General features: G+C 33.2%; 2 protein-coding genes across 7 annotated transcripts; one reads left to right on the top strand and one right to left on the bottom strand.

Moving 5' to 3' along the window:
• The first annotated feature begins 1,571 nt into the window (after positions 1 to 1,571).
• On the top strand, positions 1,572 to 18,447 carry LOC110659569 (sterol 3-beta-glucosyltransferase UGT80B1). 6 transcript variants are annotated; one of them, XM_058131155.1, is made up of 15 exons: positions 1,575 to 1,920; positions 2,724 to 3,137; positions 8,394 to 8,542; positions 9,095 to 9,343; positions 9,682 to 9,793; positions 9,938 to 10,108; positions 10,365 to 10,428; positions 11,098 to 11,155; positions 11,271 to 11,448; positions 13,174 to 13,304; positions 14,189 to 14,291; positions 15,684 to 15,760; positions 16,094 to 16,141; positions 16,536 to 16,685; positions 18,066 to 18,447. In XM_058131155.1, the coding sequence occupies exons 2-15, from the start codon at positions 2,834 to 2,836 to the stop codon at positions 18,264 to 18,266; spliced, it is 1,995 nt and encodes a 664-aa protein (XP_057987138.1). In that variant the 5' UTR covers positions 1,575 to 1,920; positions 2,724 to 2,833; the 3' UTR covers positions 18,267 to 18,447. The 6 variants fall into 6 exon arrangements, with proteins under 6 accessions (XP_057987141.1, XP_057987138.1, XP_057987137.1 ...); XM_058131154.1 differs by having other exon boundaries at positions 1,575 to 1,843; XM_058131156.1 differs by lacking the exon at positions 1,575 to 1,920 and adding an exon at positions 2,133 to 2,229.
• Positions 18,448 to 18,594: 147 nt separating this feature from the next.
• On the bottom strand, positions 18,595 to 19,765 carry LOC110659570 (citrate-binding protein). Its single transcript, XM_058131161.1, has 2 exons — positions 19,351 to 19,765; positions 18,595 to 19,177 (listed from the first exon to the last, which is right to left on the bottom strand). The coding sequence occupies exons 1-2, from the start codon at positions 19,684 to 19,686 to the stop codon at positions 18,743 to 18,745; spliced, it is 771 nt and encodes a 256-aa protein (XP_057987144.1). The 5' UTR covers positions 19,687 to 19,765; the 3' UTR covers positions 18,595 to 18,742.
• Between the last annotated feature and the right edge of the window lie 1,299 nt (positions 19,766 to 21,064).

Genomic DNA, 21,064 nt, shown 5'->3' on the forward strand with positions numbered 1-21,064 from the left:
GACCTAGTAATCTTTGATTGAGAGGCATTTTTGTTTGTTGTTGTTTTGATTAGGGGTGAGCACTATTTTGTTTGAATCGAATAAATAGAGCTAAACAGTTTTAATTTAGTACTTTGATTCGGTTTTTAAGATAATTTAGATTGGTTCGATTTGATATTTTAAGAATTTTGGTTATTTCAATTTGATTCACTTTTGAAGAAAAAAATTTGTTTAACCGAACCAAATTACTTTATTAATTTTTAAATTGATTTATTTTTATAAGAAATTTATGAATTATATGTAATTATATATATAAATTATTTAATTTCATTAATTAATGGTTATTATGTTACGACAAAATCAAAATCAGACTAAATAACTTGAAAATTAAGTATAAATTAAAAAATTCATTCAAACTCAAAAATCAATCAATTCAAATGGAACCGAATTGAACTGAAATATAACAGTTCGATTTAATTTAATTTTTTATTCATTTCAATTCAATTTTTAAAATATACTAATTCGATTAATTTAGTTTGATAATTCAATTTAATTTAATTCGATTTGAACTAAATACTCAATCCTAATTATGATTAAATATATAGTTTTGTGAAGCGATTATTTTGTAAATACGATGAGTTCGTGATTCAATTTATTTGCGTTCATCATATACACTAAATTTATAAAAAATCAAATTAGATATAAAAGATATCGTTTAACCATATTAAAAATATATCTATCTTGTCAAGCTTACTTTCTGATTTATTTTAAAAAAATTTCATTTAAAATTAACGAATTTTGTTACAGGAAAGTGTCATGTCCTCCCTATACTATTTGTATTGCTTCGTATTTGATAAATGAAATATTGATTTATTTGTTAAAAATAAAAAAGTCAATCAGTCTTAATATATAAATTTAACTTAAAAAATAAAATCAAATAGGAAATCTATTTTACAATATCTTTAATTAAAAGCTAACTATGATTTATATATTAGTTTTATTTTTAATTAAAATAAAATAGTTATTTATATTTAATTTTTGATTTAAAATATATTTTTAAATTTTACAAGTTAATATATATTTATAATAAGCAAAAAATTTTCTTATACTTAATTAAATAATAATTTTAAAATAACTAAGCCACTCAAAATAGTTTAGTTAGTCTTTTTATAGAGTTTAGATTTCATGTATTTGAATTTAAAATTTAAATTTTAAATATTAGATTTAAAATTTAAAAATTTTAAAATACCTTGTTTAAATAATAAATATAATTTTAATTTTTAAATTTAATATAAAAATAAATATAAAAAAATGTTTTTTAAAATAATTTTAAATTTGAAATAACATAAATAATAATACAATAAAAGATTATTCATATTTCAAATTTATAAATCCAAATACAACCTAAGATTATTGGAGAAGACATAGAGGTAATGAGATCTCTCATTACGTAGCCCATCTCTTTAATGGATTAAATGAAAATATCTTATAAATAATTTTTAATTCATTTTAATTATTTTTTTAATTTTTAAATATACTAAATATTAAATCACTTATAATTTTTTATTTGCAAGTATATTTAATTTGCTTGCAAACCGATTCTCATTTAATAATAATTTCCCTTTTCTCCTCTAAACTCGCAACTTTCTCGTCGTCGCCTTTGCTCCTTTCATTAATTAAGGTTTCTCGCCTGACTCTGTCTCTCAAACCTCTGACATAGAGAACGGGAGGACTCACTCACCAGTTTTGATCATCACTCCTTCAACCTGCTGTTTCCAATTCTCTTAAAGTCTCTATCTTCGATTTTTTTCAAGTACAAAAGAGTCTTCCTGTTTTTCCACCATCAAATTCGGTCATCACTAGTGTAAGTTAGCTATTTCTCAACAATTTTATGAGTACGACGCCTCCTCTTCTCTATGAACAGATAGTTGGATATCACTGGTATTGAGACTTTTCTGGGTCTTGTGTTTTCTTTCTTTTAAACTGCCGCCTTGTCACATGCTAATCTTGAACTCTTTTCGGCTTAATTATTGGCTTTTAAACGGGGTTTTTTGTTCAAAACCAGGCCTACCTAACGTTCTTTGGGTTCTAATTGACTGGTGGCTTTGGAAGTTTTCTTGCTTGCTTGCTTGTTTGTTTGTTTGGTCAAGTATATTGTTTCTATAGTATTTAATGCTTCAATTCCAGTTTCTCTTTGTATTGTTGACGTCTAACCACCATTATTTGTCTGTATTCCTGTTCACTTTCCTTGTAAGTTTTAGAATTTTAGTTCCTTGAACTGTGGAAATTCTAGTTTCCTATTTTTATTTGATTATTGGGATTGTTTGCTTTAGCATTCCAGCTGTTGGTTTTGGAGTAGTTTGAGAGAATTTTGATTATGGGGATAGTTGTGGGTTCATTCGGTGTTACTATATGATTTTGAGTTATTAGCTTAAAGCCTTGGCGATATTGAGAATTAGCACACTAGGAACTGTTGGCTTGGGTTTAAGGTTTGTGAGTCTTGAGGGTTCTATTTGGTGGTGATTGTGAAGCAGTTCTTATCAGTAGTCATTGCGAAGTTTGAGAGCTGGGAAATTGGAATTATTTTTCAAGTTGTGAGCATTGTGGAACCTGGAAGTTTTACTTGTTGATTGGTTAACTTTTGGCATTTTGCATTTGGAGTAGTTGACTCTTCGGTTATTTAGTGAATGAGAGTTGTGCATTGGGTGATATTTACATCTTGGTTTATTATTCTCACATTTCAGGTACTAAACTTAGGCAAAAGTGGAGGACTTTGTATCAGGAATTTATATCAGAGGTTGTTGGAGTTATTGATCTGGTGTGGTTGGGTGGTTGGAGCTGTCCATCTGATCAAATGGGGAGTAATGGGTTTGATCATCCATTGAGGATTTCAGAAGAGGAATTACGCAGCAGGAGCCAGGAACTGAACAAGAGGTTTGAGCAGACTGGTAGTGTTGACAGTTCAGCAACGGTAGATTCAGATGAACAATTTGAAGCAGGTCCTCTTCAAGAAACACAAAAGAAGGAGACAAAATCAGGAAATAAAGCAGGTGATCTTAAGAGAACACAAAAACAAGAGACAAATTCAGGGCAACAGCCATCAGTTCAAGATATTTTTGGATCGGAAGAGTTGAATGCTACCTCTCCCTCTCGACGAGGTTTTTTACTTGACAACTCATTTTTTTTTTTAAACTTTAATTTAACTTGTTATAAAGAAAATCTTTATTGTTGAAATTGACATTATATTCTGCTAAATCTATTGACCAGCGGGTTTTAAATCTTGTTTGTTTTGTTGAAATGATCGTGTCTGTTTTTCCAATATGGACTAAGATTTAATTACTGGACTACAATAAAGTAACCTTATTCCATGTATCTTGAGGAGTTCAATAATAAATTGTTCTTGTAGAAACTCTAGCTTTAAATTGAAAATTTGACTTTGAGTGGACTTGCATTTTACCCTATCTAGATTTTTGCTAAAGGACTTCACCTTCTGTCAGTTTTTGAGAATTATTTTGGTTACACTGTTGCATTAATTAAATTGCTGGAAACTAGGTTTACCTAAAATTTTTATTTTCTGATTCTTGAATGAGTGGTCATGTACTAAGGTTCTCATGTGGAAAGAGACAAGAAAATAATGCTATAAGTAAAACAAACCCCAATAATGAAAAGCCATAAATGTGTGTCATGTACACAAAAGTGTGCTACATAAATTGGATATATTTGAGGGGGCCAATATTATATATAAAATTGATTTGATAAATTATTATTGTCTATATATTTTGAGTGATCAATATTGTATATCCAAAAAATACCACAACAGAGAATAGTGAAGCTAGAAATATTTTTTGAGGGTGCCAATAAAAATTTATTGAATATATAATGAGAAATAAATAATTCTAATATTTCACATTACCTATATCATGATAACATAATATAAATTATTTTTGGAGGGGCCAATAGCTAAAATAATTTTTTTTCCTTGTGTACATATATATACAAGGAAGTTTTAGAAGGGTTGGGGGGGAGGTTGGCCGGAGGAGGAGGAGGAGGGGGGGGGGGGTGTGCGGTGTGCGGTGTTGGTGGTGGGGGACGGGCAGGCGGCGGCGCAAGGCTCCCCCTTGTCCCCTCTCCCTCCGTCCCTGGATTGGAGATGCATTTCAACTTTCACAAGCAGAAACAAAATGCATAGTATCAATTATACAGTCGTATTGTATCAAAACCTTTTATTACATGCCTCGCATTTTTTATGGATAACACTAGCTAACACCCTTAGTTGAGTTGGAGGAGAGATATGTCTACCTAAAACCATATGTCTGGCTAGTCTTCCTGAATTTATTGAATTTTTTTTTTCTGTCTCCTAGTACTAAGAGAGCAGAAATTCCAACTAGTATAATGAGAAGCATCATAGAACAACAACTAAGTTTTAATCCCAAATTAATTGGGGTCGACTATGTGAATTTTTTTTGCCATTCAACTCCATTTGAGATTAATTCTACTTTAATATTAAAGGATTGTAAATCTTTTGAAACTATTTCTCTCATTTTATGTCTCGCCCTTTTCCTCCTCACTCCTTGCACCACTAATTTATCAAATTTCTGTATAGGAGCAATTGATTCTCTATGTCCCTCCGTCCCTGGATTGGAGGTACATTTCAACTTTCACAAGCAGAAACAAAATGCATAGTATCAATTATATAGTCGTATTGTATCAAAACCTTTTATTACATGCCTCACATATTTTATGGATAACACTACCTAACACCCTTAGTTGAGTTGGAGGAGAGATATGTCTACCTAAAACCACATGTTTGGCTAGTTTTCCTAAATTTATTGAATTTTTTTTTCTGTCTCCTAGTACTAAGAGAGCAGAAATTCCAACTAGTATAATGAGAAGCATCATAGAACAACAAATAAGTTTTAATCCGAAATTAATTAGGGTCGACTATATGAATTTTTTTTGCCATTCAACTCCATTTGAGATTAATTCTACTTTAATATTAAAGGATTATAAATCTTTTGAAACTATTTCTCTCATTTTATGTCTCCCCCTTTTCCTCCTCACTCCTTGCACCACTAATTTATCAAATTTCTGTATAGGAGCAATTGATTCTCTATGTTGCACATGACCAAATCATCTTAATCAATGTTATCATTTTATCTCTAATATGTGCTACAAGTACTCTTTGGTGGATGTAGTTAATCCTAATTTTATCCATTATCATAATACTAGACATCCATCTTAACATCCACATATTTGTCACACTTATCTTGTGAGTATTTTGTACTTAGATACCCACATAGCTAGATTGACTACAGTTTTATAGAACTTACCTTTCACTTTATGAGGAATCTTACAGCCGCATAACACACATGTTACACTCCTCCATTTTATCTATCATGTTTTGATCCTAGAAAAGTACTTGGAGAGTCTAAAGGACATGGACCACCCTCAAAAGAGAGATGGTGGTGGAATGAGGAAGCACAAAAGGCAGGGAAGAGAAAAAGGGAATGGTATAAGAAATTACCTAAATGGGATAATAATGAGGGATATGAACAGTATAAGATAGCAAAGAAAGAGGCAAAAAAGGCAGTTAGTCAAGCAAGAGCACAGGCCTTTGAAAAGTTATATGAGAAACTTGGAACTAAAGAAGGGGAGAAAGATATTTATAGATTAGCAAGGAGGAGAGAAAGGAAATGTCAAGATCTCAATCAAGTTAGGTGCATTAAGGATAAAGAAGGAAAAGTGTTGGTGAAAGATGAGGACATTAAAGAAAGATGGAGAAATTATTTTAATGATCTCTTTAATAATAGTCAAAATGGTAATAGCGTGAATATAGATTATAGAACAATAGAAAAGAATGTGAATTATACTAGAAGGATTAGATCTTTAGAAGTAAAGGAAGTACTTAAGAGAATGAAAGTGGGTAAAACCTGTGGACCCGATGAAATACCAATTGAAGTGTGTAAGTATTTGGGAGATATGGGAGTGGCATGGTTAACTAAATTATTTAATAAGATTCTAAACTCAAAGAAAATACCTGATGAATAGAGGAAGAGTATTTTAGTACCTATTTTTAAAAATAAGTGAGACATACAGAGTTGCTCAAACTATAGGGGAATTAAACTCATGAGCCATACTATGAAGTTGTGGGAGAGAGTTGTGGAGCATCGACTACGTCATGATACTTCTATCTCTCTCAATCAATTTGGTTTCATGCCCAGTCGTTCAACTATGGAAGCGATCTTTCTCATTAGAAACTTGATGGAGAAATATAGAGACGTGAAGAAAGATCTACACATGGTTTTTATTGATTTGGAGAAGGCTTATGATAGTGTTCCAAGAGAGGTCTTATGGAATGTGTTAGAACAAAAGAGGGTATCTATTAGGTACATATAAGTATTGAAAGATATGTATGAAGGAGCAACTACTATTGTGCGCACAGTGGGAGGGGACACAAGAGATTTTCCGATCTCACTTGGATTACACTAAGGATCAGCCATAAGCCCTTACATTTTTACATTAGTTTTAGATGAACTAACGAAACATATACAAGAGAGTATTCCTTGGTGCATGATGTTTGCGGATGATATTGTTCTGATAGATGAGACACGAGAAGGAGTTAATAGAAAGCTAGAACTTTGAAGAAGTACTCTAAAGTCAAAGGGTTTTAAGTTAAATAGAACGAAGACAGAATACATGCATTGCAAGTTCAGTGAAGGTCAAATTGGTGATAGGGAAGGAGTTAGTTTGAATGGAGTGGTACTGTCCTAAAGTAATCACTTTAAATATCTAGGCTCAGTCCTTCAAGTAGATGGGGGATGTGAGGAGGATGTTAGTTATAGGATTAAAGCCGTATGGTTGAAGTGGAGACGTGTCACGGGAGTTTTATGTGATCGTAAGATTCCCAATAAATTGAAAGGAAAATTTTACCGTACAGCCATACGACCGGCTATGTTATATGATAGTGAGTGTTGGGCACTGAAAGAGTCGTATGCATCTAAGATAAGAGTTACAGAGATGAGAATGTTAAGGTGGATGAGTAGCCATACTAGACTAGATAAAGTCCGTAATGAGAGTATTAGAGAAAATGTAGGAGTGGTGCCAATTGAAGATAAGTTGAGAGAAGGGAGATTGAGGTGGTTTGGTCATGTGAAGCGTAGACATACGGAGGCTCCAGTTACACAAGTAGAGCACATTAGGTTAGAGGATAGAAAGAAAAAAAGGGGTAGACCTAAATTGACTTGGAGGAGAGTAGTACAACATGACCTAGAAGCATTATATATTTCTGAGGATTTAACCCAAAATCGTTCAGAGTGGAGAAAGCGAATCCATATAGCCGACCCTAAATTTTTGGGATAAAGGCTTAGTTGAGTTGAGTTGTTTTGATCCTATGAGTTACATCCCCATCTATGACTCCATTCTTTTGGATGATAGAATCTAAATACTTGAAGTGGTTGTATTTTGGCACCAAAAATCCAACCAATTGAACCTCCCCTCCATTATTTACGAGAGCTAAACTTACAATGCTTATATTCCATCTTAGGAACATCTTGAGATAGGCAAGCAGTTTTCTTGCATATCCCTCATGTTTTCTATTTTTCTCATTTCTCAGAAGTTAAAGTGTTCTTTATGTTCTTTCCTTTCATGGAGAATCTGATCTCCATGTGTGTTTGTAGTGGTAATCTAATATTATGGTTATTGCTATATGTCAACTTCGTTATAAAACCCCCCGAATCAATCATAGTGGTCCATTGTGGTACATTTTTTCTTTTGTTCATTTTCTGTATTAACTGCCATTTTTTAAAATTTGTTTATCATGTCTAATTTATGGAAGGAAAATCTTTTAGCAGCCAGAAGCCATACATTTAATTAAGTATCATTTGTGCCCTTTTTTTTAATGACTTTTTCTGGATTGTTCATGTGGAAATGGGAGGGTGATCGGGGAGAAAATTGCTTCCCTCCATTCTTACATATGGTATGGATGCCTTTATATTTTCCCTCTCTCTATCACTTGTGCTTCTTGTTATTTTTGGTTCATATATCTTATACAGATGCTATTTTTTATACGTGGATTGGACCCTCCTTGGCACTTGCTTCTTGGTGCTATTCATAGTTGAAATGCAGTTTGCACACACACAAATATCCTAGCTTATCTGATTGAAATGATACTAAACCTTCCTGAATATGGTTTTAGAGACTCTTGAGTTTGTTTATTTTCTGTACTTAACAAAGCTTTTCATCCAAATTCACTAATTTCCTTTTAAATAGTTATTGCACAAAAGTTTTTACAGCTCTTCCTTTATAAATCACATATTATACCTGGAGGTCTGAAGTTCTATCATACACATTTAAACTTTCATGTAAGAGAGTTTTTTTTCATGTGTAACCTGACACTAAAGGTTCTGATCTTGAAGGCTTGGATCACTGCATCACTGCCCCTGTTGGCACTCATAGACATCCACTAATTGAGGACCATGATGATATTCAATTCTATAGATCCATGACAGAGAAGAGGACTATGAGGCATGAGCTAAAATTAGATAAACTATCTGAGCGTGAAAAGGTAATTTAGCAGTGTCTGCAAGCTTTTTGTTTGTGCCTGATCATATATTTTCCTTTGCATGTTTACAAAGTATGTAAGACAGTAGTAGGATATGCTTTCTATGCTTTGGACCTTCTTTGTAGTTCATACGATTACAATTTTGCCTCTGCTTGTTGCATGTCAAATGTCATATGCTGTCATGGTTTGTTTTCTACAGAATTACATATTCCTTTTATTATGGCATTACTTACTACTAGTTTAAGGCCTGTCATGGAAACAAAAATAAGGACATCATAAATTTTTTCTGGTATCATTACTTTACAAACCAAAAGCTATACAACTTGTGCTACCTGATTTTCTTTCTTAAGAAATTATAAATTATGAAAATTTTCTCTCTGGCTTCAAGTACTAGCTTCTTGTAGCAAATTGATGGGCAGTCAAATCTATGGGGGGCTTGATTAAGGAAATTATAACACAAGTTTATCCTATTCAATTGCCCACAGCTTCTATCTTTGTGGTTGGTTTTCTATTTTCTTACTAATGATCATGATTCTTTCTTGTAATGGTCTTCAGAAAAAACTTATTATTGAATTGGTAAAGATCCAAAATGATGGAACAGTGGAAGTTGATCTAGCCAAAACTGCTCCTGTTGCTTCTGAACTGTTAGAGCTTCACTCAGTTGAAGGGGGGGCATCTTTCTATGTTGATGATAGCACTCGTGAATCTTCCAATAAATTAATTCCAAGGTTGAAAATTGCAATTCTTGTGGTCGGAACAAGAGGAGATGTGCAGCCATTTCTAGCTATGGCTAAGAGACTTCAGGCATGTTCATAATAATTTGTTAATTTCTCTGGACCTTCTTTTTGCTGTTGTTTCTGTCCTCATGTCACAATCCCCATATTAATATGTTCTATTTTCATTGCTCTAATAGTGCACTTGTTCTTGTTTAAAAGTGATAGGTGGTTGTGAAATATTCTTTTATAATTTTATCTTTGTTGTTTATCTGGATTTTTTTTATCATCTTTCCTGCATTATTACCTTGTTCTTGATATCAGAAATATCTGATGTTCAGACCATGTGTCCCTAGTTTGCTATCATATTGTAAAATAAACCATGGTAATAATTTGAAGTATGTTTAATGATCCAATGTTTTGTTGCAGGAATTTGGTCATCATGTTAGGCTGGCAACTCATGCTAACTTCAGAAGTTTTGTAAGGTCAGCTGGTGTAGAATTTTATCCCTTAGGCGGTGATCCTCGGGTTTTGGCAGGATGTAAGAGGTCCCTAGTCTATGAATTCCCTTTATATTACAATTCAATTTCTTTTTGGTGGCCATCCTGTCTGGGGACCCTCACTTTTCTTTTCTATGTTAAGTTATATTACATTTTAAGAATGTGTATCTCAATTTGTTATACAGATATGGCCAGAAATAAAGGTCTCATCCCATCTGCTCCAGGAGAAATAACCTTACAAAGGAAGCAGCTGAAAGCCATTATTGAGTCACTTCTTCCCGCATGCTCAGAGCCAGATATTGAAACTGGTGCACCTTTTAGAGCCCAAGCAATTATTGCAAACCCACCTGCTTATGGTGAGTTGGTGCAAACTGAAGATGCTCACCATCTTCTTGTAAAATCTTGTCTGCTTCATTTTGTTTATTCCCTTCAAAGAATGCTTGATGGTTGTTGGTTCAGCGTGTGGACAAATCCTGTTGTTGTTTAGTATACCTTGAGAATTGGTTCTGGATGGCCTATTGTGGAAATAACTTTATGTAATTGTAGCAAATAAGTTTGAGTTATGGATTGGTAAGTTGTAGTAGCTTACTCTAATTGTGCTTTGTATCACAGGACACGTCCATGTTGCTGAAGCTCTTGGTGTACCGATTCACATTTTCTTCACAATGCCTTGGACGTGAGTATTAATTAAAAAATTAACTTGCATTTGAAACTGAAAAATAAATGGTTAGATTGAATTTATGATTTTTAAATTAAAACGCTTATTATTCACACTAAGACTGATGCTATTGCATTCTTAAACAATAAAGGATTAGATGAGAGCCAAATTCTAATTAAAGTATGTAGCATATGATTTTCCACTATATTAGCTGAAATCCGCCTCCTTGATTCCTTGTTCCTTGGCATATGTTCTACTATTATTAAAAATGTGGTATTCTGAATTGAGGAGCATTACTAGGCTCTTGGGTAAAGCACCCTGGAAATCAATGGAATTGCAGCATATATGCAGGCTTTTTTTATCATTATTATTATTATATTATATTATATTATATTTATTCTATTTTTATTATTATTATTATTATTATTATTATTATCTTTTTTTTTTTTTTTTTTTGGGGGGGGGGGGGGGGGGGGGGGGGTGGGTGTTTGGGGGAGGGAGGGGAATGCTGAGGTGTTGTCTAGTATGCATCAATATTTGTACTTTGTTGGTGCTAAACGAATCCAGGAATACTATTTTGACTGCCATGAAGCAAGTGAAAATTACATGAGAGATCAATTATATGTATTTAATTTCATAAAAGCTTACTTGAAATTTTGTTTGCTTACTTCTATTTTTCATAGACAGGCCAACATATGAATTTCCTCACCCTTTAGCACGTGTACCACAAAGTGCTGGTTATTGGGTATGTTTTTACTTAGCATATCACACTTCTCTATAGTCTATACTATCCTTGTATACTGGCAAGCCATTGGGCTAATTTTCTTCTACCTGTTTCCATCTGTTCTTGTTGGATTCAGCTTTCATACATAGTTGTGGATTTACTCATATGGTGGGGAATAAGAGGATATATAAATGACTTTAGGAAAAGAAAGTTGAAGCTTTCGCCAATTGCATACTTCAGTATGTACCATGGATCATTATCTCATTTACCAACAGGTTATTTGTGGAGTCCTCATCTGGTGCCAAAGCCAAGTGGTAAGGACATTTAGTCCCTTCTTTCTTCTGTTATGGTTATAGAATCCTTCTGTTGTTTCCTTCCATTCAGGCGTGTTGTGTAGTTATATAGTTGTTAATTGTCTCCTGGTGCACTAATGCATTTTAACCACCTGCAGCTCAGTCATTAAATGCTGGGAAAAGTATCCAGATATCTTGTTGTTTTTCTTCTTTTACCCTTTGATTAGTACACATTCTTATGGGGTAGTGGGACGTGCTTTTGTTTCCCAGTACAAGAGGCAGTGGCAGAACTTGCCCGTAAAATTTGGAGGGCCAAACTTATATTTATACCTAAAATTTGTTTCTTATATTATATAAATTTTTAAAAAAATAAATATAAATACAACGCTTTATATTTAAATTAATAAGCAACAATAAAATAAAACATGTTTACAAAATAATAAATATTTTTAATTATAAATTAAAATAAGAAAAATTTGTGCATCTTACATAAAAACATATATGACTTTTAAGTTTTGGGGAGGCCACAATACTGGGAAAGGTAAGCACCATAATATGGTTTATTTATTTACTTTTTTAAGTTTTTGGGGGCCATGGCCCCCTGGTTCCGCTAGTGACAAGAGGAGAGAGAAGATTTGAACTTAGGATCTCTAACAAAACACCCACTTCCACAAACCACCTGAGCTAAGTCCAAGTGGCTGGGGCACTGGGTAGGGCATCACTTTATCAAAATTGTGTTCTATTTATTTCTTAAAGAAAATTCAAGTGTCTGGTGGAAGTACTTTAAACATTCATTTGGATAATGTGAAAAGTAGACTTGCAGACATTTTCTTACAAAGGCCTCTGATGTTTTTATTTTATCTTACGTTTTAATACTAGAAGGAAGAGCACTTTTTGACCTTGGTTAAAGGCAATTATTAGAGGGTAACACATATTTAGCTTATATTTAGTTTTTTGTAGCTTAAAAGGATAGCATATATTTAGAATAGAGATGGTTTCAGTAGCTGAACAAAAACCATTTATGTGATGACAGTAGTTCAAGGTTGTTCCTTCTTTAAATTCATTTGATGTTTAGCTGATCTAATCATTTGGTGGGCTGGGTTCAGGTTGAAATTTGATTTATGCCTGAGCTTGGCTTGAAAATCTATGCGAAGTATTTTGACTAAGCCAGCGAATAGAAATGAACATATGAAATACACACTTTCATTTGATGGGCAGGCTGGGCCTGTTAAAAAAAATCCCAGCCTGAGTAATTGACTGAGCCTTTGTGGTCTGGGGACTTATTGCTTAAGCTGGACCCTTTTATGGTTTGGATCAGGTGTGACCCTAGGCCTGTGATGAGGTCTATTTCTCACTGGCCAAACAACTTAGTTACTTAATATTGACTCCTTAAAGGCAGTCACAAAGTTTCTGTTATTCTAAATTGCTATTGTTATAGGCTCAGTAATTTTGTCTGCATTCTGCAAAGCTATATGGAGACAGTTTAATCAGCTACACCATTATTGGGTGCTTCACATTTGTTTTTGAGGAAAGACTCAAGAGAGATGTAGCAATTGGTTTGCTTCAGATCAGTTTTGATAATTAGTCTTCCATTCTCATGCTCTTTGCTATTTTTTTGGCAGTTATGACTTGTTTCTTTTAGATGTACTAAGGTTGTTTCTTGTTACAGTTTTTGTAATATAGGCTTGCTCAAATGCTAAATTTTATGCTCTGTACCAATGAATAAACTCCATAAACTATCTGCAGATTGGGGTCCTTTGGTTGATGTTGTCGGTTATTGTTTCTTAAACCTTGGGTCGAAGTACAAGCCTAAGGAAGAATTCAATGAATGGATTCAGAAAGGAACAAAGCCCATATATATTGGGTTTGGGAGCATGGTATGTTGATTTCCCAAGGACAGTTGTAGTTATCATATTTGATGTTATTTATTCTTTCTTTAGTTTCTTATGTCTCATGATGTAACCTAACCATTTGTCACTTTCTTTTCTGCAGATTTTTGTAGCATTTTGTATTTTTTCTTTTAATATATAATTTCTGTTGCATTGACTGTTAATTCTCCGGGGCATTTTTTGGATTATTGAAGTCTGGCAGGGGAGGAGTTTGGCATATCTCTGAGCTTGATTAATTATAGTTAATTTACCTAGTTTCTCAGTTTACGGTGAACAAAATCAATTGCTCATATTTTTGCACAGTTTATATGGGTACACAATTCACTTTTAATGCATTGCATACCTATGAGAATGCTATTAGGCTATTCTGGAATAAAAAATGGTAATTCCTTTGCTGTGCTAACTTGGTAATTTAGCTAAGTTTCTTATGAAAGTTCTCAATTGATGCCTTTTTTTTTCACTGTTTGTAAAAAAGAAAGATATTAAGCAAAGTTGGCATCTTTACTACTACGGTGTACTGTTTTCTATAGTTTCATTTGAACATCTTCCTCTCTTTGCTTTGACTGGATACCAGAACTATGCAACTAAATTGGTAGATGGTGATTCTTCTTGCCATTTGTGCTTGTAATACAATCCATAGTGTTATTGAAACTGGTGGTATGTTTGCATCAATCAGGCCGAGTTACACAGTATATGTGATTGTGGCATATTGATTTTCTTTGCCCGCCCAATACTTTGCATGCTTATCAGTCCATCTGTCAACACTGAATTCTACTTTGTGATTTTTTTTGTATTTGGCAGATAAAATTTGTTTTTTCATCATGAATCTTTGGAGAGGATCTAATTGAATCTGTTACTTGTTATTTGTTAAGCCTCTTGAAGATCCCAAGAAAACTACGGACATAATAATGGAAGCATTAAAAGATACTGGGCAAAGAGGAATAATTGACCGAGGTTGGGGAGATCTAGGGAATTGTGAGTATATATATTCTGTTTTTATTTTGCACTTTTTAGGCCTTTGGGTGTTTTGCAAATTCTGATCACTTGGACAAATAAACAAATCCTTCATGTTAGTTGCTGGTTTAGTTTCAATCATATCAGTTCATACATATGTGCCTTTGTTGTGCCACAAGGGCGTGCTTTGCTGCTACTTACCTGCAGAGATACTCCTTTTTCCCTATTATTTACCTTTATTTTGTGAGTAATTATTTGTTTAGAAATGTATTCAAAATAAAAAAACAAGATTGCTCTAAAGAAGGCAATTAGAGACTTCTAAACAAATATTGTAAACAAAAATTGCTTGAGTAATATTTTGAGTACTTTCATCTTTTGTAGATTTTGATACTGTCCAAGATGTAGCAAGTTAGACAATGCCTATAATCCACATAGCAATCACCATTAATGGGGGTTCTTTAATTGTTTTGAAACATTTGCCTTCATAAAATCGATTGACAAGGTTTGGCATGTTCCATGGATGGATAAAAATGCACTCAGGTTTATTAGTAACTCCTTGTACAGTAGTTACGTTGCTTTCAAAATCTCATTTTGATCTATCATCAAAAGTGAAAATAATGAATTGGAATATGAGAAATGGTTTTATAATTTTGTATCACAAAAATTATCCATTTTCTAATTGTTTAAGAAGAAAGAATAAAATGTGGATAATTTCATTGTGAACATTTGATCCTCTTCCATGCTGCCAAAAACTTTGCAATTGTTACATCTATGCACTAGCAAATAGGAAACTTATCACTCATAAAAAAATTTAGACATTATTTTTCGTTCTATATAATTAAAAAAAAGAGGATTCACTTTGTTATAGGATAAGGTTCCTCCAGATAAGAGATGAATGAAGCAAGGAATGATGAATTTGAAAGCAAATTCTGCTGACAAACCTCAGAAGTTGCACTTGGTTTAGTGAATTGGAAAGTAAAGCTCCATCTTTTCCTGTGTTTGCTGCACTTTTTGGGTAGATGTGTTTCTGTCATGTTCAGTCCTTCAGTCATTTTTTTTGTTTTCTTCTTCTTCCCTAGACAAAATATGCAGCCCAAGGCCGAGAGTGTTGATGTTCCTCATGAACAACAACCCCCTACTTTTGCAAAAAAAAAGCTTCTCCAATGTTTGTGTGTGCTATTGTTAAATTTGACTTCTGTAGATTGATGATTGACTGTCTACATTATTTGGGATGTCACTGCATTACATGGTTTCTAATAGTAATGTGCTTTTAGAATTTGTTTGATAAAAAATTGTAGAATTTCTATCAAATTGTTGATATTTGGTTACCTAGCTTTGTATTGAATACACTGTCTTGAATAAATAATAGATAATAACACACATTCTCTCTTCCAATGGGCTTGCATTTTTCAGTTACTGAGGTTCTTGATACTGTCTTCCTTTTGGAGGATTGCCCCCATGATTGGTTGTTTCCTCAATGTGCTGCTGTGGTGAGTTTTTTAATTTTTATTTTTTTTATTATGCTTTTAATTGAGGATAACTAATACATTTTCTTGCAATTAAAATATCTTTGTGCAGTTGCCAGCTTATGGCGCCGCCAGCGCCCACCCCCCCACCCCAAAAAAAATCTCTTCTGGCTGCAGTTATTTTACCTTCCCAGATCCTAACAACTTCATAATTGCTAGATAATTTTCATTTTTATCTTCTATGAAACCTATATTTTCTGTTCTTAATGATGTGCTGGAACAATATAAAGACTTACTACTAATACATGTGTCTAGTGAAATGATATGTGGTTGATCATGATTACAATAAATGTGCAGGTTCATCATGGTGGTGCTGGAACCACGGCCACAGGACTAAAAGCTGGGGTATGCTTTTAATTAGTTTTCATTGTAATGTTTATGCTGCATGTTTGATCAAATGATTTAACTATGTCCATTTAATGCAATTTGGTTATATAGTGGGGCGGTAATTTGAGGATTTACAAGCTGTGATAGTCTTCTTTGAATTTTTTTTTTTTGTCTCTCTGTCCATTATTTATCCTACCGTATATGGTTTACGCCCCTTGTGTTCTTTGATAAAATTTCTCTTTGGTTGTCCAAAAAAAATAAAAATAAAAATAAAAATAAAAATCAACTTAGGATTCTGGAGAAGAATATATATGTTAGACATTAGGTAATTTAAACTATGTAATTTAATATTAACTATAATTAAATATTTTTAGTTGCTGATTTTGTATATTGTGAAACTTTTTAATTACAGTGCCCAACGACTGTAGTGCCATTCTTTGGAGATCAGTTTTTCTGGGGTGATAAAGTACATAAACAAGGGCTGGGACCAGCACCAATACCAATAGCTGAGCTCAGTGTTGAGAACCTTTCAAATGCAATAAGGTTCATGCTCCAGCCAGAGGTAATTCTGATGTGTATGTGTGCTCCCAATTTATGGAAGAGTTGATTCCAGCGAAGGGCAATTCACTAGATTATTACTCTAGCCTTTATCATTACAGCAAATATCAACTGGTGTTTGCAGTATTATGTTTAAATTTTATTAGATATGATTTGTTTAAGTATAGTCCTTGTTAATTGATTATTCCATTAATCTTTGGAAGATTAGACTTGATCAACTATGCAGCAAAAATATGATTCTACTCCCATGATGCTTTTCTAGCTTGTGATACCTACATTTTCGATGAAATTAGACTTCCTCCCCATTCTTATGTGGAGTTGATCGTAGCCATAAACAAATACAAGATCATTTATGATGCTATATTAAGTAGGAGTCTGAAAGATGGCTTTGTTAGAGAGCTTGTGTTTGTTGGTATTAAAAACGTGAACTAGAGAAAGATGGCTTTGTTAGAGAGCTTGTGTTTGTTGGTATTGAGAGAGAGAGCTTGTTTGTTGGTATTAAAAACGTGAGAGAGAGAGAGAGAGAGAGAGCTAGAGCTTGTTTGCTGGTATTAAAAATGTGAACTAGAAAGAGAGAGAGAGAGAGAGAGAGAGAGAGAGAGAGAGAGATCGTTGGTATTAAAAACATGACCTAGAGAGAGAGAGAGAGAGAGAGAGAGAGCTTGTGTTTGTTGGTATTAAAAACGTGAGAGAGAGAGAGAGAGAGAGAGAGAGAGAGAGAGAGAGAGAGAGAGAGAGCTTGTGTTTGTTGGTATTAAAAACATGAGAGAGAGAGAGAGAGAGAGAGAGAGAGAGAGAGAGAGAGAGAGAGAGAGAGAGAGAGAGCTTGAGTTTGTTGGTATTAAAAACGTGAACGAGAGAGAGAGAGAGTGAGAGAGAGGGAGAGAGATTGTTGGTATTAAAAACGTGAACTAGAGAGAGAGAGAGAGAGAGAGAGAGAGAGAGATTGTTGGTATTAAAAACATGAACGAGAGAGAGAGAGAGAGAGAAAGAGAGAGAGAGAGAGAGTGAGAGAGAGATTGTTGGTGTTAAATTAAAACCGTGAACTAGAGAGAGACATTTGTGGTGAAAGATGTGTTTGCAAACTATTCCTTGCTGTTCTGACTCCTTGGAAACTAAAACTGGTGGCATTTCCTAATATTTTTTCAAGAACAGAAATGGCAAGTTGTCCAATTTTTGGTCCTTCGTAGCCCTAGTCATTGCAATTGATTATGCTTCACAATCTTCCTTATTTGATTTAGCCCTCAGCTCTGTTCCTTTATATTGACCATCAATGTTTCGCATTACCAATTTGTGTTTGCAGCTACCATGAAATGCTTCATTTTTCCTTCAATTTTATAAGAATCCACTTGTCAGTTACTAATGGTACTTCAAATTTTCTCAGGTGAAATCTCGAGCAATAGAATTAGCAAAGTTGATAGAGAACGAAGATGGTGTAGCAGCTGCAGTTGACGCATTTCACCGGCATTTACCTCCTGAACTTCCTCTGCCTACTGTTTATTTAGATGAAGACGAACATCCTGACCCTCTGCAATGGTTCTTTATTCAACTCCAAAAGTGGTGCTGCCTTCCTTGTGGCGTGTAGGCTTCTTCGCTGTTTCTTTTACTGTTGTATAGATATGATTCACTCTCTTTCATTTTTATATCACAGGTTAGATTTGTCATTTTTTTTTTCTATCAATTCATTCATTCCATTGATGGGTCTATACACTATTGTGTGGTGTTGAATTATAGTTTGAAGTCACATGAGGGTTAGATTTTCTTGCTGCTTGTTTCACTATATTAGGCTTCTAGTTACATCTTTAATACTATTTTTAAAAAAAATCAGTTAATGGGTTATCCTATTCCTATATCTAGCCATTCGCTCTTTATGACTTCCAGTTAAAGGTCCCTGTTTCTTGCACTCTCTGGTATTAGGCAAAGATTGTTTTTATTGGAAGGATAACAGTTGCATAACCCACAAGGCAGCTTTTTCTTTTATCAGGCAGCATCATAAACTGCTAAATATCACATGATAGAAAGAAAACAAAGCTAGTGAGATGATATGTTGAAACATGTCAATTATTGAACTAGCCAAGTTCCATGATTATTATTACAGCCTCCAAGTTTATTGTCACTTTTGTAAAGCTTGATGTTTTTCCACCTTGATTCCATGTAGTTGCTTGAACCATCAGGCGCTGCATACACCCCGCACTTGAAATAATGCTCCGCCGGTCCGTCATCATTGACCACCAGTTTCTGTTGACCGTTGATGAAAACTGTTATTTCTCCTTTTCCTACTTTATGGATCACATTAACCCTTAACCACTTATTGTAGATGTCTGTGGCAACAGAGTTGGACTTGTAGGACTTCAAGTCCCCATTGTAAACCCTAAGTTGCAGAGCCGTGGCTTTCTTAACTGCGCCAAATACCTGCATTACTGTAACGCCAGAAGTCCCTTCTGGAACATGCACTTGGCCTTCGAATTGCCAAACTCCAGATGAGTAGTCATGTCCCTAAAGCAAGATCAAGGTACCTGTAGTTAGCTACTAATGATTCTTGCTATAAAGATTCTTTCCAAGATTGTCATTGCGAACAATGTCATTTAGCATTCATTAAAATAGCATTACCATTGTGCTAGAGGCACCCTTTAAACATCAGTTTTAAGAACTACGAAGAGAGAGCTTACCTTGATGCGAATTTCGGTTCGGGGCCTGGTGGGGCTGCCAACTTTGAAGGGCTTATCATTTTCATAAACCCATAAACGTCGAATTCCATTTTTGTAAGAGTAACGATCGTTCAAGGGTTTGTCATAAGGTTTCTGTATGACAAAGTTGTCCTCTGTTAATGGCACCTCAGTGAACCCATCAGTTGGATCAGCAGAGCAAAAATGTCTGTCCTTCAAGAAGCTCACAAGAAGCAAAAGGGCAAAACTGCAGCAGAAGCAGTAGGGAGAGCGTTTCATTTTCATTTCTATTCTTCTTTGCTTTACCACAACCATCCTTAGAAGCTGCAGTGGCCACATTTATATTCACTTGCCGCATGGTTCTCACTTTCAAACAAGAAAATGTTGGCAGTCTGAAAAGAGTTTTCTAAGAAAAATGAAACAGAATTTTATACTCATATGTGCCCCTTTTCTAAAATTTAATTAGTATTTAGAAAGTTACTTTTTCAATTTTTTTATAAAAAAATTCAATTTTCCAACTTTTTTCAATTAAAACTAAATAAGTATTTTTTTAAAAAATTATTACAATAATAAAAAAATTAATTATATTATCATAAAAAATAAATAAAACGTGTAAAAAAATTTAAAATAAAATAAGTATTTAAATGTATTTGATAATTTTTTTAAGTTATCAAAATATAATAATTTCTTAAATTAAAATGTTATTTTTCATTATTAATAGATAAACGTGTTTTTATATTTTCTTTTGTTTCCCATAAAAAATAAAAATAATTTTTTTGGAAATAAAAAATTTATTTTCTAAAATAGTTAAAAAAAAAAACAAGTAGACTTTTGAAGAATCAAAGTGGCAATAAAACTTTTATCTCCAAATCAGTTTCTTTCAAAAAGAATAGCTTTTACTTTGAGACTAGTTAGAGAGGGGGAGCACTATCCTTGTTAGGAGTGGCTTTTATATATAGTTATTATGTTTACAAACATTTCCAAGAAAAATAAAAATATATAAATATGACTTTTTTTATAAATTAATATAATAAAATATTATTTTAAATTACAATAATGAGGGGTGTGATTTACATTTTTTATTATTAAATACAAATAATTTCATTCGTTATTAGTTATAAACTAATTTTATTTTATCATTCTATATAAATATTATAATTATATATATTATTATATTTTTTCTTAATTTATTTTTTTAAAACAATTATTTTAAACGTCCATTTTTATCACATTTAAGGTTTTTTTTTTTTTTAATTATCTATCATATTTAAAAAATTAAGGGGTATTGGCAATTTTACAACCAAATGAACAAAGGGAACATATTATAAGATTTATCTCCAGATCTTTTTCATTTAATTGCTTTCACTTTGTGATTGTTTACAAGGAGAGGACTAACTGTGTTAGGTATATAATACCCTTATTAGGGTTTGAACTCGAGAATTGGCAATGACTATGATTTCAATAACTAAAACTCATTGGTCATTAGTATTCAAAGTGCTATTCTTGTATACAAATGTTCAGTTTTTCATTATACACTTGTTTTATGAATTGTTTGTTCCTACAGATCAAATATCAATTAACAACAAGGTGTAATAAAATTTTAGGGATAATTGCATAAAATATAGAAAACACAGAACATGTTCAACATGATAGCTGCTGCAGTAGAAAGATGAAAGATTTTTTACACTAATCTTCTGTTATCATCTTTTATAAAGTT

The sequence above is a fragment of the Hevea brasiliensis genome, chromosome 12, assembly GCF_030052815.1.
Source record: "Hevea brasiliensis isolate MT/VB/25A 57/8 chromosome 12, ASM3005281v1, whole genome shotgun sequence".
Taxonomy (NCBI): Eukaryota; Viridiplantae; Streptophyta; class Magnoliopsida; order Malpighiales; family Euphorbiaceae; genus Hevea; species Hevea brasiliensis.

Bases quoted from the DNA above. Each gene is read 5' to 3' on its own strand.
- LOC110659569 (XM_058131155.1), top strand. From the start codon at position 2,834: ATGGGGAGTAATGGGTTTGATCATCCATTGAGGATTTCAGAAGAGGAA. The intron at 10,109-10,364 runs GTGAGTTGGTGC...TTTGTATCACAG, and splicing joins TGCAAACCCACCTGCTTATG to GACACGTCCATGTTGCTGAA. The intron at 14,292-15,683 runs GTGAGTATATAT...TGCATTTTTCAG, and splicing joins TTGGGGAGATCTAGGGAATT to TTACTGAGGTTCTTGATACT.
- LOC110659570 (XM_058131161.1), bottom strand. From the start codon at position 19,686: ATGTGGCCACTGCAGCTTCTAAGGATGGTTGTGGTAAAGCAAAGAAGA. The intron at 19,178-19,350 runs GTAAGCTCTCTC...ATCTTGCTTTAG, and splicing joins GAACCGAAATTCGCATCAAG to GGACATGACTACTCATCTGG.